This window comes from Thalassophryne amazonica, chromosome 3 (assembly GCF_902500255.1).
Source record: "Thalassophryne amazonica chromosome 3, fThaAma1.1, whole genome shotgun sequence".
Taxonomy (NCBI): Eukaryota; Metazoa; Chordata; class Actinopteri; order Batrachoidiformes; family Batrachoididae; genus Thalassophryne; species Thalassophryne amazonica.
The window spans coordinates 97,864,982-97,882,699 of NC_047105.1; the positions used below are offsets into that span (position 1 = coordinate 97,864,982).

The 17,718-nt window shown below is 41.4% G+C and overlaps 1 protein-coding gene across 1 annotated transcript in view; it reads right to left on the reverse strand.

Annotated features, from left to right (window-relative positions):
• The window catches only part of LOC117507318 (A disintegrin and metalloproteinase with thrombospondin motifs 9-like), a 201,385-nt gene that overhangs the window by 19,228 nt on the left and 164,439 nt on the right, over positions 1 to 17,718 (reverse strand). The window contains exons 31-32 of the mRNA XM_034167162.1: positions 10,316 to 10,486; positions 6,380 to 6,574 (exon numbers count right to left, since the gene is read on the reverse strand). Of these exons, the coding sequence (XP_034023053.1) occupies positions 6,380 to 6,574; positions 10,316 to 10,486 (366 nt within the window). The remainder of the gene's footprint in view (positions 1 to 6,379; positions 6,575 to 10,315; positions 10,487 to 17,718) is intronic.

The window sequence follows — 17,718 nt, forward strand, 5'->3', positions numbered from 1 at the left end:
CTGTGGTCTGTCACCGCTTCCTCGGCACCACCATCACCCAGGACCTCAAGTGGGAGTCAACCATCAGCTCCGTCATCAAGAAGGCCCAGCAGAGGATGTACTTCCTGCGGCAGCTGAAGAAGGCCAAGCTGCCTGTCCAGCTGATGGTGCAGTTCTACACGGCCATCATCGAGTCCATCCTCTGCTCCTCCATCACAGTGTGGTACGCTGGGGCCACAGCCAGGGACAGACACAGACTACAGCGCATTGTGGCCTCTGCTGAGAAGGTGATCGGCTGTAGCCTTCCATCTCTCCACGACCTGCACGTCTCCAGGACTCTGGGCCGAGTAGGTCGGATCACAGCTGACCCTTCTCACCCTGCACACAGTCTATTCAAACCACTCCCCTCGGGCAGGAGGCTACGGTCCATCTGGACCAGAACCTCCCGCCATAAGAACAGTTTCTTCCCCTCTGCCATTAGACTCATGAACACCTCATAACTCAGTCACCTTAAGCTTAACTCTGTCACTTTATCATTTTATCACGGGTCACTTTAGACAGTGTACTTTGGTTTTTAATTGCACTCCTCCCACTGCATTGTTTTTTCTGTTTCTCTGTTTTTCTGTTGCACACAGCCTTTCATATTTCATATTTTTTTTATCTTCTGTTTTATCTTATTTTGACACATATGTTATATTTTATCCTAGCATTTTTTCTCTTCTTAATGTTGCACCATTGTACCGAAGCAAATTCCTGCTCTGTGAATCCTGTTCACTGGCAATGGCAATAAACTTCTTCTGATTCTGATTCTGATTCTGATTTAATTTTCAAAGTGGCACTAATGACAACACTCATACTGAACATAATTTCACTTGCATAGACTGATTTTGGAAATCAAGCAATAATTGCAGATGGGCTTTCTGAGGTCCCAGATAGCTTTTCTGATTTCCTTTTCTAACTTTCAAAATTTAGTAAATTAGCATGTGGTCCATTGATACTTATGTGTAGACACTAGTCCTTAGAGGCAACTATTTTTGGTTTCAAATCTGGGCAAATGCAGTCCCAGAAAATTCCAAATGTGACAAACAAGAAACAGGTGTTGTAAACAAGTCAGTGCTGCTAAAAATACAAACTTGCAGAAACAAAGATACTATTCTGACATGGTTTGCCCATAAGACTGGCATAGCATGTTTCAAGTACACACATATATGTCAGAAGGTGGGGTGGACATACCATATTCTGTCCGACCCTGGTTGAAAAGGTGGGGGGGACATGTCCCCCCTATCCCCCACCAAATTGCGCCCATGACTACTCGGCATTCCACTTATGTGGACCGTGTGAGACCACAAGAACAGTGACGAGGGGTACACCAAAGCAGACCTCGCGCCAGAAACAGATTTGCAGAGGGGCCTTGCATTCCTCTGAGGGAAGCACTTCTTTTTTAAGGCCTGAAGTGTAAAGTCCTATTTAATCAGGGGTTTCTCCCCAGGATATTTAAAAATTTGAATGGCCAAATATGCAATTATAACGTAGTTTGAGAAGGAAAGTGCAGTCTTCTCATGTCTGACTCACATGAACAAAGCACAGGTCTGTAGAGCAAGAGTAGGCTAAACCATTGATTTCTATTGAATCCATTAGATGGCGAATCCAGCCTGTGTGCTGTTGCCAGCAATCTCCATCTTGCTTAGCGTTATTCCACATCATCACACATTAGTTTAAATAGAAATCTACAATGTACTGATTTAAACTTGAGTTAAAGGGATCTGAAAATGCTGTTTTGTGTAGCGTTTGAGTGCAGCGACAAGCTGACAAAGGAATGTCATAAAGGTTAAATAAATAATAAAAATAATAATAATAATAATAAATTGTGGAGTGGTTCAAAAGCGCATAATATAAATGATGTGGAGAAATGACTAAAATGGCTGAAAAAAGGTTAGAAAATGATTTATTTTTTAGTGTCGCTCTATATTCTGTAAATATTTTGTAGTGACTTCAGTTTTACTGCCTGAACGCTTAATTGTTGTGATAAATATCACACCATTTGTTTAGTGATTCATTTAGAAGTCTCTCTTTCATAAGTCTCAATTTATCCCTTTTTAATTTGCCTCTGGGTTTTTTGTTCACATTAGGTTTTCCATCCTGAGACATTCTGTAAGAGCAAATTCATAGAATGGAAATGCTTTGTTCTCAATTTCAATCAATCAATCAGTCAATCAAATCACTTTATTTATCCCCGAGAGGCAATTTTAAAAAGGCACGAGAGTAGCTTGGAAGACTTTAAAAATAAATAAATAACATAGACACAAAACACAACCATCAACAATACACAGACCATGCAACCACATTCAACAGCTAAAAAGTTTATTATACGCATTGGATTATAAAGTGAACAAGACCCCGAGATACTTAAACTCCTCCACTTGAGGCAAGGACACTCCACCGACCTGAAGAGGGCAAAGCACCTTTTTCCGGTCGAGAACCATAGCCTCGGATTTGGAGGTGCTGATTTTCATCCCGGACGCTTCACACTCGGCTGCAAACCGCCCCAGTGCATGCTGAAGGTCCTGATTTGATGAAGCCAACAGAACCACATCGTCCGCAAACAGCAGAGACGTGATTCTGTGGTTCCAAAACCAGACCCCCTCTACACCCTGGCTGCGCCTAGAAATTCTGTCCATAAAAATAATGAACAGAACCGGTGACAAAGGGCAGCCCTGGCGGAGGCCAACATGCACTGGAAACAGGTTTGACTTGCTACCGGCAATGCGAACCAAGCTCCTGCTGCAGTCGTACAGGGACCGGATAGCCCTTAGCAAAGGACCCCGGACCCCGTACTCCCGGAGCACTCCCCACAGGGTGCCCCGAGGGACACGATCGAACGCCTTCTCCAGATCCATAAAACACATGTGGACTGGTTGGGTGAACTCCCATGAACCCTCGAGCACCCGATGGAGCGTGTAGAGCTGGTCCAGTGTGCCGCGACCAGGACGAAAACCACACTGCTCCTCCTGAATCTGAGGTTCGACCATCGGTCGAATTCTCCTCTCCAGTACTCTGGAATAGACCTTACCGGGGAGGCTGAGGAGTGTGATCCCCCTATAGTTGGAACACACCCTCCGGTCCCCCGTCTTAAACGGAGGGACCACCACCCCAGTCTGCCAATCCAGAGGCACTGTCCCCGATCGCCACGCGATGTTGCAGACGCGTGTCAGCCAAGACAGCCCCACAGCATCCAGAGACTTAAGGTACTCAGGATGGATTTCATCCACCCCAGGAGCCTTGCCACCGAGGAGCTTTCTAACCACCTCGGTGACTTTGGCCTGGGTAATGGATGAGTCCCCAGTCTCTGCTTCCTCTTCGGAAGCAATCCCATCATCCCACGTGATGATGGGATTGAGGAGAGCCTCGAAGTACTCCTTCCACCGCCCGACAACATCCCCAGTCAGGGTCAACAGCTCCCCACCCGCACCGTAAACAGTGCTGGGGTTGGGGCTCGCGCGCGAGCGCCTGGTGGTCGGGCCTTAGCCCATAGGGCCCGGCCGGGCTCAGCCCGAAAGAGTGATGTGGGCCTGCCCTCCTGTGGGTTCACCACCTGCAGAGGGGGCCATGGGGGTCGGGTGCAGAGAGGATTGGGTGGCGGTCAAGGGCGGGTGGCCCGGCAGTCCGGTCCATGCTCACAGCCCCTGGCTGTTGGGACGTGGAATGTTTACTGTTTACATTTTCAATGAATGCATAATACAATGTAATGAGAATGACTTTGTTTACATTGAATGATTTCAGCTTTTTTGGGTCACATGACAGTTGCTTTGACATAGTATATTCTACTAATATAAGAATACACATGAATTACATTCATTTCTCTATGATATACTGAATATTCCGGTGTAGTGTTTTCAGATTTCTTTCAGCTTGGTCCAGAAAATATTGAATAATCTTACTTTCACCCTGGCTGGTGGCTGTTTCATTTTATTTATATTATTTGAAATTTTTGCAGAGAAGCGCTCTGTAAAAGAGCAGTATATTAAAGAACAGTCTTTCATATTAATATCTTTAATATGATGCAAGCGTGCGTACTTTCACCCCTGATTACTTCCCATATTTAACTTAACTTCATAATGAAATTAATTAAAGATCAGACAATCTTGTGTCGTGGCAGACATAATGTGTTTGACAAACTGATGGTATTATTTTCTGTCTGGACTGGGATGAACAAATTCATTCAAGTCTTTTATATAAACAGTCTGATCCTCTTCTGTATTTGTTTGGACAAATCCTGGCTATACAAATGTGGGACTAAGTTTGAATAAATGTAACAGCACAGTAAGTAAGTCCCTTCGGCTGCTCCCTTGTTTGCACTCGGCGTCGCCACAGCAAATCCAAGGTGGATCTGCATTTTGAATTGGCACAAGTTTTACGCTGGATGCCCTTCCTGATGCAACTCCACATTACATGGAGAAATGTGGCAGGGGTGGGATTTGAACCCAGAACCTTCTGAACTGAAACCAAGTGCATTAACCACTTGGCCCCCACCCCTGCAAAATGCAGATTTATTGCTGAAACTCTCTTGAAAACATTGATCGTGTCCACATTGATTTTAATTTGTCTGTTGTCAGACACTAACCAAGATGGTGGCGCTCTGGCAACAGCCAGCAAATGAGTGGATCGCCCCGGTCCTCCATCTAGTGAGTAAATAGATGGGCTAAATGCATGTGAGAGCAGTTTAAATGCACCTCTGGTATTGGGCTGCTAAATAGCATTTAAAAACTTCATGCACCTCCTTTATGCACTAAATGCAAGTAAAGAATTAACATTCTCTAGAGACTGTTTATTATTGTTACCAGCAGGTCAAGCAACTCATACCCAATGTGGGTTATCCATAACAGTGCAATTCACCGTTTCTTTCACTCTCTCTTTCACTCTCCTCTAGGACCCTCTGTGGTCCTTGATTAAAGAAACGCTCTATATCCATCTTTTAGTTCAGCATAGCTTTTTTTTTCATTTCTCACTCTCTTTCACAGCCAGGTCCAGTAGTTATCAGAATCAGAAGAATCAGAAGAAGAATCAGAAGACGTTTATTGCCATTGCCAGTGAACAGGATTCACAGACTAGGAATTTGCTTCGGTACAATGGTGCAACATTAAGAAGAGATAAAATGCTAGGATAAAATATAACATATGTGTCAAAATAAGATAAAATATAAGATAAAAAAAGAAATATGAACTATGAAAGGCTGTGTGCAACAGAAAAACAGAGAAACAGAAAAAACAGTGCAGTGGGAGGAGTGCAATTAAAAACCAAAGTACATTGTCTAAAGTGACCCGTGATAAAATGATAAACTGCAAATGGAAATGAGCTATTTAGCTATAATCTGGTGCAGCTCATCTCTGTCTCTTTGAGCTTAATGATGCTGTTCAGGGGTGCCCAAGTTCGGTCCTTGAGATTTACCTCCCTGACACTCTTAGTTGTCTCCCTGTTCAAACACACCTGAATCCAATGAAAGACTAATTAGCAGGCTTTTAATAAGCCTTTCATTGGATTATATGAAAAATCTGTAACATTGATATATTAATATACATGAATATTTAAATATTGATTCACTGTAATTTTAAAAAAGCAGGCAAAAACAACTATCTTTTATTAATAACCATGATCCTTGAGTGATACTCATAAATAAGGTCTCAGTATATATATATATATATATATATATATATATATATATATATATATATATATATATATATATATATATATATATATATATATATATATATGAGGTATTGTATTATCTAAAATATAAGTTGTGGGTTTTTGTTTTTTTTTACTCATTTGGGAGGCCCTGCGACTTATACTCCAGTGTGACTTATATACTGAGAATTCACAAGTTTGCTATTACTAATAGCAATTATAATAAATATATATATATAACTTTCCCAATAATCAAAGCACTAAACAAAATAAACTCCAATAGTAAAAGAATAAATGCCAGTAATACAAAATACACGACAACAATGCACAAAAATCCCAAGTTAAAGAGCCCATAGCACAGAAAAAGGTGTGACTTATAGTCCAGCGCAATTTATACTCTGGTACGATTTATATGTGGGGGGTTTTTCCTCTTCAAGAGGCATTTTTTGACAGGTGTGCCTTATACTCTGGTGCAATATACTCTGGAAAATACAGTACACACACATAGTACAACTCAACTCAACTTTACAAGTTGAGTTGAGTTGTAAAGTTGAGTTCATCATCCAAAACTTGTAAGAGCTCTGTATGTTAAAGAGAGGTAGCAAGTGGACATAACTAAACGAGGCTGCAATGGTTTACAGTGCATGTGCAAGCTCAACAAGGTACAAATCATTGATGGGATGGTGTGCCAGGGCCTGAACATGACATCACTCACCGGTCCCCAGAGTCCAACCACCCACTCCTGTGGCAGTGGGCAAGGGCCCAGATTACAAAGCATGAAGCTCTCAGGGGGCGAACCAGGACAGTTGGACAAAGACTTATGCTCATACTCATAGCTATCGTTCTCCACATGCACTTCACTGCAGGAGACCAGACGCTGGCGGTAGCCCTGACCACAGCTGGCCGAGCACTGAAAGGAAGAATAAATCATTGGCATGAAATAAAAACAATTTCTGGCATTTTCACATGATGATTTTTGGAGTATAGCAAGCAGATGTGTTGCAGTTTTGCAGCACATGAGTTAGCACGAGCCAGTAAGAATATTTAAAAGCTGATACTAGAAAGGGTGCTGGATGAAGTGGCTGAGAGAAGCTAGCTGTGTGAAACAATTTGGTTGCTTGGGTTTGCAAACTTGGTTCATTACAGTCAGGTTCATAATGGAAAATCCTTCAAAATTTGTGATTAGAATCTATACAATACTGTGCACACACTTTCAGTGTAATTACTTGCATAACATTTTTACAACTTGTGAAAATCTGCTAAATATTTATAAATCTTATAAATAATTTATAAATACATATAACTCAGTGAACTGTGTGACCATTTTTAATGTTTAAATGTACTTAATTTCATTTTATTGTAGGCAGTGTTCTGAATTTCTAAAATAAATTACATTACATTTTGTTTTAACAATAATTTTAAGCACAAGCTACAATGAAATACAAGTTTATTTGGATGTTTGTTTGTTTTTGAATTTTTTGAATGAGATTTGCTACTTGTCTTGATCAGTGATTGGCTACCCTAATGAACTACAATAAATAAATAAATCTTACATTTGTCTCCTCATGCTTTCCAGTAATTCTCCTGTGTGATAACTATTTGTCATGAGCTCTGTGAAATTCTCTTCTCTTAGCAACTGAATGGTAAATGGTAAATGGACTGCATTTATATAGCGCTTTTCCATCTGCATCAGAAGCTCAAAGCGCTTTACAATTATGCCTCACATTCACCCATTCACACAAACACACTGACACAGACCAATGTTAGGGTGCTGCCAATCAAGGCGCTCACTGCACACTGGGAGCAACTAGGGAATTAAGGAGCTTGCCCAAGGGTCCTTAGTGATTTTCTGGTCTGGCAGGGTTTTTTGAACTGAGGATCCTCTGGTCTGAAGCACAATGCTTAACCTATCACCTCCCCTAGTAATTCTCCATACTTTTACTTTGACATCTCATGTCTTTGTGTTTTCAGTGACTTTACATCCTCTCCACAGGCTACAGCATTCCTGTGAATCCTGGTTTCCACATTAATTGCTTCAAACACTATTTAACCATCACTTCTCCCACACTCCAGGGCCAGATTATCTTGCTCTCCTGCATGCGTTCTTGATTTCTTTCCATGCATTACAGTTGTTGACCCATGCTGCCATTCCATGTCTAATGCTTTCAGCCTGCTGTTTCCTGATTCGCCCGCTTGGTACGTTCAATTATTGTGCTTTGTCCCTCTGCTCATTTATTTTTTGAATTGCTCTTGTTAATTCCATCAAGAACACCACTGTTTGAGAAACCGTCTTACTGTGTACTGAACTCCTGCCTGTGTCCACAATCAACCTCTCTGTGTATTCTCAGATGATGTTGTTGCAGGGACTCATCCTGTTGTGCATCCTGACTCAACCTGCTGCTACTGAGTTCAATAAAACTGTTACCTCAGACCGTTGATGTTCTCTACTCTGGGGTCATCTGTAAAGCCTTCACAATCAAAGTGCTTATAAAGACCCTGCACACTGTGCACTGAGACACAATTTTATATTATTTATTATGAACACTTAATGTCAGAAATAGATGCAGTGAGCGTTGAAGGACCACACATAAGTAAAAGTAAGGTGTTATATTTATTATATAGTGGGGTAAAAAGTATTTAGTCAGCCCCTGATTGTGCAAGTTCTCCTATTTAGAAAGATGAGAGAGGTCTGTAATTTCATCATAGGTACACTTCAACTATGAGAGGCAAAATGAGAACAAAAAAAAAAAATCCAGGAAATCACATTGTAGGATTTTTAAAGAATTTATTTGTAAATTATGGTGAAAATAAGTATTTGGTCAATAGCAAAAGTTCAGCTCAATACTTTGTAACATAATCTTTGTTGGCAATGACAGAGGTCAAATGTTTCCTGTAAGTCTTCACCAGGTTTGCACACACTGTGGCTGGTATTTTGGCCCATTCCTCCACGCGGATCTCCTCTAGAGCAGTGATGTTTTGGGGCTGTCGCTGGGCAACATGGACTTTCAACTCCCGCCACAAATTTTCTATGAGGTTGAGTTCTGGAGACTAGCTTGGCCACTCCAGGACCTTGAAATGCTTTTTACGGAGCCACTCCTTCATTGCCTGAATGGTGTGTTTGGGATCATTGTCATGCTGGAACACCCAGACACGTTGCATCTTCAATGCTCTCACTGATGGAAGGAGGTTTTGGCTTAAAATCTCATGATACATGGCCATGTTCATTCTTCCCTTAACACAGATCAGTCGTCCTGTCCCCTTTGCAGAAAAACAGCCCCAAAGCATGATGTTTCCACCCCCATGCTTCACAGTAGATATGGTGTTCTTGGAACGCAACTCAGCATTCTTCTTCCTCCAAACATGAGTACGTAGTTGAGTTTTTCCTAAAAAGTTCTATTTTGGTTTCATCTGACCACATTATATTGTCCCAGTCCTCTTCTGGATCATCCATATGCTCTCTGGCAAACTTCAGACAGGCCTGGACACATACTGGCTTAAGCAGGGGGACACTGGCACTACAGGATTTGAGTCCCTCTCTGCGTAGTGTATAGCCTTTGTTACTTTGGTTCCAGCTCTCTGCAGGTCATTCATCAGGTCCCTCCGTGTAGTTCTGGGATTTTTGTTCACCGTTCTCATGATCATTTTGACCCCACAGGATGAGATCTTGTGTGGAGCCCCAGATCGAAGGAGATTATCAATGGTCTTGTATGTCTTCCATTTTCTTACAATTGCTCCCACAGTTGATTTATTCACATCAACCTGCTTGACTATTGTAGATTCACTCTTCCCAGCCTGGTGCACATCTACAATTTTCTTTCTGGTGTCCTTCGACAGCTCTTTGGTCTTGGCCATGGTTGAGTTTGGAGTCTGACTATTTGAGGCTGTGGATAGGTGTCTTTTATACAGATAATGAGCTCCAACAGATGCCATTAACAGGCCCGGATCCAGACCGGTTTGGACCGATGCAGTTGCATCGGTCAAATTTTTTACACATCATTCGTCATCGCTAAAAAAGAATTTACAAATAAATTCTTTAAAAATCCTACAATTTGATTTCCTGCATTTTTTTTTCTCATTTTGTTTCTCACAGTTGAAGTGTACCTATGTTGAAAATTACCTCTTGCACAATCAGGGGCTGACTAAATACTTTTTTTGCCTCACTGTACATGACTTCATGTTATGTCTTCTTTATGACTTATTCATGTATTCACTTATACAAGTGATCACAAATATTTTACAGAACGATATGAGCTTTTGATCAAATCTCTAGCCCCACTGATAACAGAGATATAGTAAACATGTTTTATAGGCTGTATTTTGCTTGACCTTTACCTTTGACCAATCTGTTCCAAAAGTAAATCACCTGGACACCTTAAAGCCAAGTAATAGTCACACAAAGTTTGCTTTAAAAAAGTAGACAGATCCCCCCCCCCCCCCACACACACACACACACCCACACACCCACACAGGAGTGATTACAACATCCTGCTCAGTGGCAGCAGGGTAATCAAACACTTCATTTGTGTTAAAAATTGTAGAGTGCCAACAGCTTTTGCAAAATACTGCACATTTCTAGAAACAAAATAAGTCAACAACAACAACAAAAAAATCATGTTTCCATTTTGATGGGAACATAAATCAAGTCTCTTACCTCAGTCCATTCTCCTGTGACCCAGAGAAAGTCACAAGCGTGGGTGTTACAACGCTCCAGACTCGGGGGTCTAATCTGGTTGACGCAGTACATCTCATGGACCTCTCCCTGGTTATGATCCACACATTTCAATGCTCGCCGTCTGTGGCCTGATCCACATGATTTACTGCACTGGGGTGGAAGGAGAAACAAGCACAATTCATTAACTCAGGGGTCCATGGACTCTGCAGTTGAATATGAAGTAATTTTTTTTTTTTTTTTTTTTGTGAGTTCCACATGGAAATCTTGTGGTCCCACTCAATGTTTGAATAATCACAGGGAATACATAGTAAGATTTTATAAATAGTTTTGCCAACTTTCTGCAAAACAGCATAGACGATGATGCGATGTGAAATTATTTAATTTGGTAGTTTGGTTGTTTTATTGTAAAATAATCCAACAAACCATAGCCTACATATTTTATAAAGTTGGGATATACTATCAACCTCATAATACCAGCAATATCCACTTTATTATACTTTAATAAATGTCAAAACTGAGTTCACCTGTACTACTATATACTAGAGGTGAGGACTAGAAGATACCACTAGAAGATCAATACTAGAAGAGTATTGATCCCTTTCAATCAAGTCACATCTGTGGCACCCACATTTGAAGATGCAGAGACACACTTATGCACTTATGATTTTTATGCAGTAACCTGCGTAACTATTGTGACACACAATTGTACCAGAGCTGTAATATAAGCAGGGTACATTTATTAAAGCACTTGCAGAGACTTTGACTTGTCAGAAACACTGTGTTTTACAAATGCTGCTGGCACCAGGTGGTCTTCATCACTCTGAACACTTTAAACAACAGAAATACTTGGAACTGTTATCAGAATCAGAATAGCCCTTATTTGCCAAGTATCCACAAGAACAGAAGGAATTTGAATTCAGTTTGAGCTGCACCCTGTCTACGGCATGTAGAAATACTAAACACTGAATAATTCACAGTGCAAATGAAATGTGCAAGTAAAATAAAATGTGTAATAAGACTGAACAAACAGACTGAAGTTAAGTTGTACATGAGGTATATGAATTAGTGAGTTTTTTTTGGCAGGTTAAATTGTTCATCAGTGTGATGGTCTGTGGAAAGAAACTGTTCCTATGTCTGGTTGTTTTGATGTACAGAGCTCTTTAACATCGACAGAGGGGAGGAGTTTAAACCGTGTGTGTCCAGAGTGTACAGAGATGTTACTAGCTTGTTTCCTGGTCCTTTGTGAGCCATCTTGTCTGCTGTACTATGGAGGAATGTAAATAAGTCTCAGCTAATGCTGCACTAACTGATTTTGAACATGTTGTAGTTGTGGTGAGCTTGCTCTGTTAGTCCCAGTTTGAGTTTTGTCTCTACGTTATGTCGTTATCGTCATACGTGTTGATCTAGTCTGTCTTTGATGTGGCGTTCTGTCCTGGCATGTGGGTGTGCCTCTTGTTCCTGTCAGTCTCCTGCTGTTAGTCTTTTGTTTTGTGTATGCATGTGTGTGCGCGCACCGGTCTTCCCGCTTCCTGTGTATATGTGTGTCATGCATGTTGCCTCCGCCCATCGTCCGTGTCTGGTGTGTCTGATGTCTGCTTCATGTCCGAGGTCTGTGTCAGTTGTCATGTGTGATGATCATGTTTGTCCCTCGTGTTCCACCCCTGTGTCCTCACCTGTCAGTCTTGTTGTGTCTTCCTGTTGCCCTTGATTACTCCTGAGTTCGATGTTGGTTTGTAGTTTTATGATTTCTCCCCTTCTTCAGTTATGATCCTGACGTCCCCCACCCCCCTCTCATGTTTGTCGACTCTTGTGTTTCCATTCGTGTAAGTTCATTATGTATTTTGGTTATTTTCTAGTGTCTTTGGTTTCTTTGATTATTCTATGTTGAGAGTGGCTCAGTTATGTCTTTGGGTTTGCATTTATTACTTAAGGTGTATTTTTGGTAATGTGTCATGCATGGTCTTGTGTTATGTTCAGTCACTTGTGGATGTCTTGGTATTGCCACCCCCTTGTGTTCATTTAGTTCCTCACATCTCTGTCTGTCATGATTACTGCACTTGTTGCTCATTAGTCTGGTTATTTAATTTACTTTTGTTTGTCTTTGCTTTGCAGGTCCATTTGCTTTTCATTACCCGTCTTGAGTGTTTATGGTGTCATGTTCATGTATTCTCTTGTCCTTTTGGGTTTTTTGTAAGTATCTTGGATTTATTTTGTTATGCACTCCTTTTTGTCATCTGCAGTTTTTTGTTATCTCCTCACGGTCTCACCACCTGGAATACCTCCACTCTCTGTCAGGGTTAGACATTGTATTTTGGTTTGTGAATTCTCTGCACCTGTTTGTCTTGTTTTGGTCATCTCTTGTTGGGTTTTTGGAAACTCACCTTTGTTGCCCTGGCTGACCTGCATCTCTGGGTTCAACTGGAACTGTTTAGATCAGTAATCATAACAGAATGGATCCGCCAACAGAGAACCCCGCGGGCAGCTCCCGACATGGTTACGTCTAACACATTCAGTGAACAATTTAGACTTTGCTTTAATTCTTTTCATGTTGCTCCAAACCTAAGAAAAGAAGGGCATTTTTGAACCAGACCTGGGACATGTTGGATGTAAATACATGGGCTTTTGATTTCTTCCCAGAACTGTACTCCCTAGAAGGTCTTTTTGACCTTGACAACCCCCCGCACTGGGCCTGTGACCCAGTGGGGTTTTTTCATTCCCGCAATCTTGACCACCGGAGTCCCTACATAGTGAAAACCACTAGCCACACCCCCCAGGACCTTCAGTGCAGTTCAGACCTCGACACCTCCAGTCTTCCATCCTGGCCATGCCTATGTCACCTGCCGACACATCTTCCATTCCAGATATACCTGGTTTGCACATTTTCATTAAATCCACTTAGGACTTCATGATTTCCATCGAGTCATGCAGAATCCAACACGACTCTTTGTTCCCTCACAGCCACCATCAATAAATTGTTAACAAAATTGCAGCTAGCCGTTTTAGACAATCTGGTCTCCAGGTAGATTGCTCTCACAGCTGTTAGACACTCCATCAGTAGTTTGCACACTGTCCTTGCCCTTCCCCTGGACACTCCTCATTCCCGCACTCCAGCCCATGGACCGAGCTCCAGGGGTTCAGTCCAGTCCATCAACACCAGGGTCCCCCACTCCACCGCAACCAGCAAAACTGGCCAGTGTCCTCTGTCTCCGCCCTCACCTGAGATGACTGGGGGCACGGGCGGGGACGGAAAAAGGTGGAGAAAACGCTGGCTCCAGGAGGAACTGTGTATGTTGTTTTTGCTTATTCCTTTTGGTTATTAAAAGTTCTTGGGTTTTTGGAAACTCACCTTTGTTGCCATGGCTGACCTGCATCTCAGGGTTCTGCTCAAACTGATTATAGCAATAATTGTAACAGTAGTGACAAAACTGATCAAATGTAACCAAATGTAGAAACATAGAAGATTGAAGTTATGTTGAGGTAGTGCTGGAATAAAAGATTATTTCTTATTTTTTGGCATTAAAATAAAATTATAAATCTAAAATTTATGTTAACCCCTGACAGCTCCAAAACGGCCTCCACACTAATTAGACACTTCTTTTAGAGAAAAATTTCATGCAGTGCAGTGACCCAGATTTAACATGGCTGGAACACAGCACAGAGAAAATTTCAGCTTCAGCTGCCTGTTGTAATTAATTCCCACAATGAACAGAACATTTCTGGATGTTAATCTTTAGAAATATATTTATGCAATCTACTTTAGGTTCTGAAGTCAACCATGAACAGTTTAACCAATAAGACTCCATAACTGTTCACAGAATGTAAACAAAATAATAATTTTTTTGTTCATAATGTTGTCATTTAAGATTATTTTTTTAACTTTCATAATCTAACTCTTATGATAAAGAAATCTTACTTGTCATCAACATTATAACTGATCAAATCAACATGCAGATCCATATCAGATCTGCTGTGGCAACTCCAAGCATAAAGGGAGAAGCTGAACAAACTTACTCTGATGATGAGTATACAACATGCTATACAAAATACAATTGTGGAGATTGTGCTTATTCACATAACAATGAACTGGATGTCTGACTTGGTTAGTATCATAATTATGGGAGAACGTGGCACAGTTGTGACATACAATCTCATAATTGAGAGATAATAAGTCACGAACAATGGTGTCCACCAGACCTGGGTTTTGGAAATGAGAGAAACTGACAAGCGCATTTCAAGCTATATGTAACTTCTATACAGCACTTATTTTGAGAACAGAAGTGTCCGGGCAAAAAGTAAATGTTGATGATACCCAGCTTTATCTATCCATGAAGCCAGAGGACACACACCAATTAGCTAAACTGCAGGATTGTCTTACAGACATAAAGACATGGATGACCTCTAATTTCCTGCTTTTAAACTCAGATAAAACTGAAGTTATTGTACTTGGCCCCACAAATCTTAGAAACATGGTGTCTAACCAGATCCTTACTCTGGATGGCATTACCCCGACCTCTAGTAATACTGTGAGAAATCTTGGAGTCATTTTTGATCAGGATATGTCATTCAAAGCGCATATTAAACAAATATGTAGGACTGCTTTTTTGCATTTACGCAATATCTCTAAAATCAGAAAGGTCTTGTCTCAGAGTGATGCTGAAAAACTAATTCATGCATTTATTTCCTCTAGGCTGGACTATTGTAATTCATTATTATCAGGTTGTCCTAAAAGTTCCCTAAAAAGCCTTCAGTTAATTCAAAATGCTGCAGCTAGAGTACTGACGGGGACTAGAAGGAGAGAGCATATCTCACCCATATTGGCCTCTCTTCATTGGCTTCCTGTTAATTCTAGAATAGAATTTAAAATTCTTCTTCTTACTTATAAGGTTTTGAATAATCAGGTCCCATCTTATCTTAGGGACCTCGTAGTACCATATCACCCCAATAGAGCGCTTCGCTCTCAGACTGCAGGCTTACTTGTAGTTCCTAGGGTTTGTAAGAGTAGAATGGGAGGCAGAGCCTTCAGCTTTCAGGCTCCTCTCCTGTGGAACCAGCTCCCAATTCAGATCAGGGAGACAGACACCCTCTCTACTTTTAAGATTAGGCTTAAAACTTTCCTTTTTGCTAAAGCTTATAGTTAGGGCTGGATCAGGTGACCCTGAACCATCCCTTAGTTATGCTGCTATAGACATAGACTGCTGGGGGGTTCCCATGATGCACTGTTTCTTTCTCTTTTTGCTCTGTATGCACCACTCTGCATTTAATCATTAGTGATCGATCTCTGCTCCCCTCCACAGCATGTCTTTTTCCTGGTTCTCTCCCTCAGCCCCAACCAGTCCCAGCAGAAGACTGCCCCTCCCTGAGCCTGGTTCTGCTGGAGGTTTCTTCCTGTTAAAAGGGAGTTTTTCCTTCCCACTGTAGCCAAGTGCTTGCTCACAGGGGGTCGTTTTGACCGTTGGGGTTTTACATAATTATTGTATGGCCTTGCCTTACAATATAAAGCGCCTTGGGGCAACTGTTTGTTGTGATTTGGCGCTATATAAAAAAATTGATTGATTGATTGATTGATTACATCTTCTTTTGGTTGCTCCCATTAGGGGTCGCCACAACAGATCAGTTGTTTCCATCTCACCCTGTCCTCTGTAACTTCCTGTGTCACACCAATCATCTGCATGTCCTCCCTCATCACATCCATAAACCTCCTCTTTGGCCTCCATCTTCTCCACCTGCCTGGTGGCTCCATCCTCAGCATCCTTCTCCCTATATACCCTGGGTCCCTCCTCTGCACGTCCAAACCATCTCAATCTCACCTCTCTGACTTTGTCTCCAAAGTGTCCCAACTGAGCTGCCCCTCTGATATGTTTATTCGTAATCCTGTCCATTCTCGTCACTCCAAAAGAGAATCACAACATCTTCAGATCCGCAACCTCCAGGTGTGCCTCCTCTCTTTTGTTAGTGACACCGTCTCTATTAAATGCATTACATTTTATACAAAATTCCCATTATAAACCTCTAAAATAAAATTTCAGCATAATAAATACACAACTGCTTAATAATCAGATCAGGTCAGGTATAGGACCATGGTATCACACGTTGCCACATCCACCACACCATGGAATCATTTTGGATCATGAATGGCAACAACACAGGCAGAGAATCAGTCAAATCTCACCTGTTGAAAGTCACTATGTATCTGCCACAGACAGGACTAGAGCCCGACCGATATATCGGCCGGCCGATATTATCGGCCGATATAAGCCCTTTTCAAAGTACTCACTATCGGCCGAAATTTTGCCGATAGAATCCCGATAATTTCTCATAAACAGAACAGTTACTGAAATAATGTTTGTGTCAGCAATGTAAAATGTCCTTGCACCGTTTGTCCAGTCGATGGAGCTCTGACTCCATTCAACTGAGAGCTGCTTACACCCCTGCTTAAGTGTGTTCATCACCGGCCCGTAGTTCACCGTCACACTGCACTGATCGGCTGACAAAAGCATACAAGTAAGTTTATAAGGATGTTGTTTGTAATAACTTTGTGATTACATTCACCCCACATTTCTCCCGTTTCAGTTCAACTCAGTTTGATTAACTCAGTTTATGTAGTAATGTGTCAAATGTGCTTCATTGTGTCGGTCATGCTTTTTATTAAGCCCACGTTGTGTAGACCTTATTTCTAGCATGAAAAACTTTCGTTTACTGCTAAGAGATTGAAACATTCCGATTCACTGGTCATCCGGAAGGGTTCTGGGAATTACTGCCGTTCGCCATTAACCCTCTGGGGCTGACGCTGTCATATACAATGTCTGGGACCAAGCTTTACTAAATTGTAAATAACTTTTTAATGATATGAGATAGAAACTTTTTTTTTGCTGACAAGTTAACTCCGCGGAATTTCAATCCACCATCGGCCATCTTGGTACTCCTCATAGAAGATGTGTGATGACGTGCGCAATGTGAGTGCCCAATTGGAACTGGTTCTCCGTCACATGGTTTTCCAAAATCCAATCGTAGGGCAGATTTACCTCACGTGATATGGCAAAGATCGTTTTCAGGAGTGATATCTTACGAGTTGGCCCGTTGGAATAGCCCCCTAACAGCTCCAATTGCATTTTTGCATTTTTTGAACTTGAAAACTCTTCTCTGTTATAAAGTTAATCAGTATGAGGACAAAGCTTCAGCTTTTAGCTCATACCTTTTTCATTAAGGGTCCGAAAAAGAACATTTTATTCATTTAAAAAATAATAATAATAATATCGGCTGATTTATCGGCTATCGGCAAATCAGCCGATTTATCGATTATCGGCATTTTTTTCATCCAAATAGCGTTATCGGCATCGGCCTCAAAAAATCCATATCGGTCGGGCTCTAGACAGGACCCCACC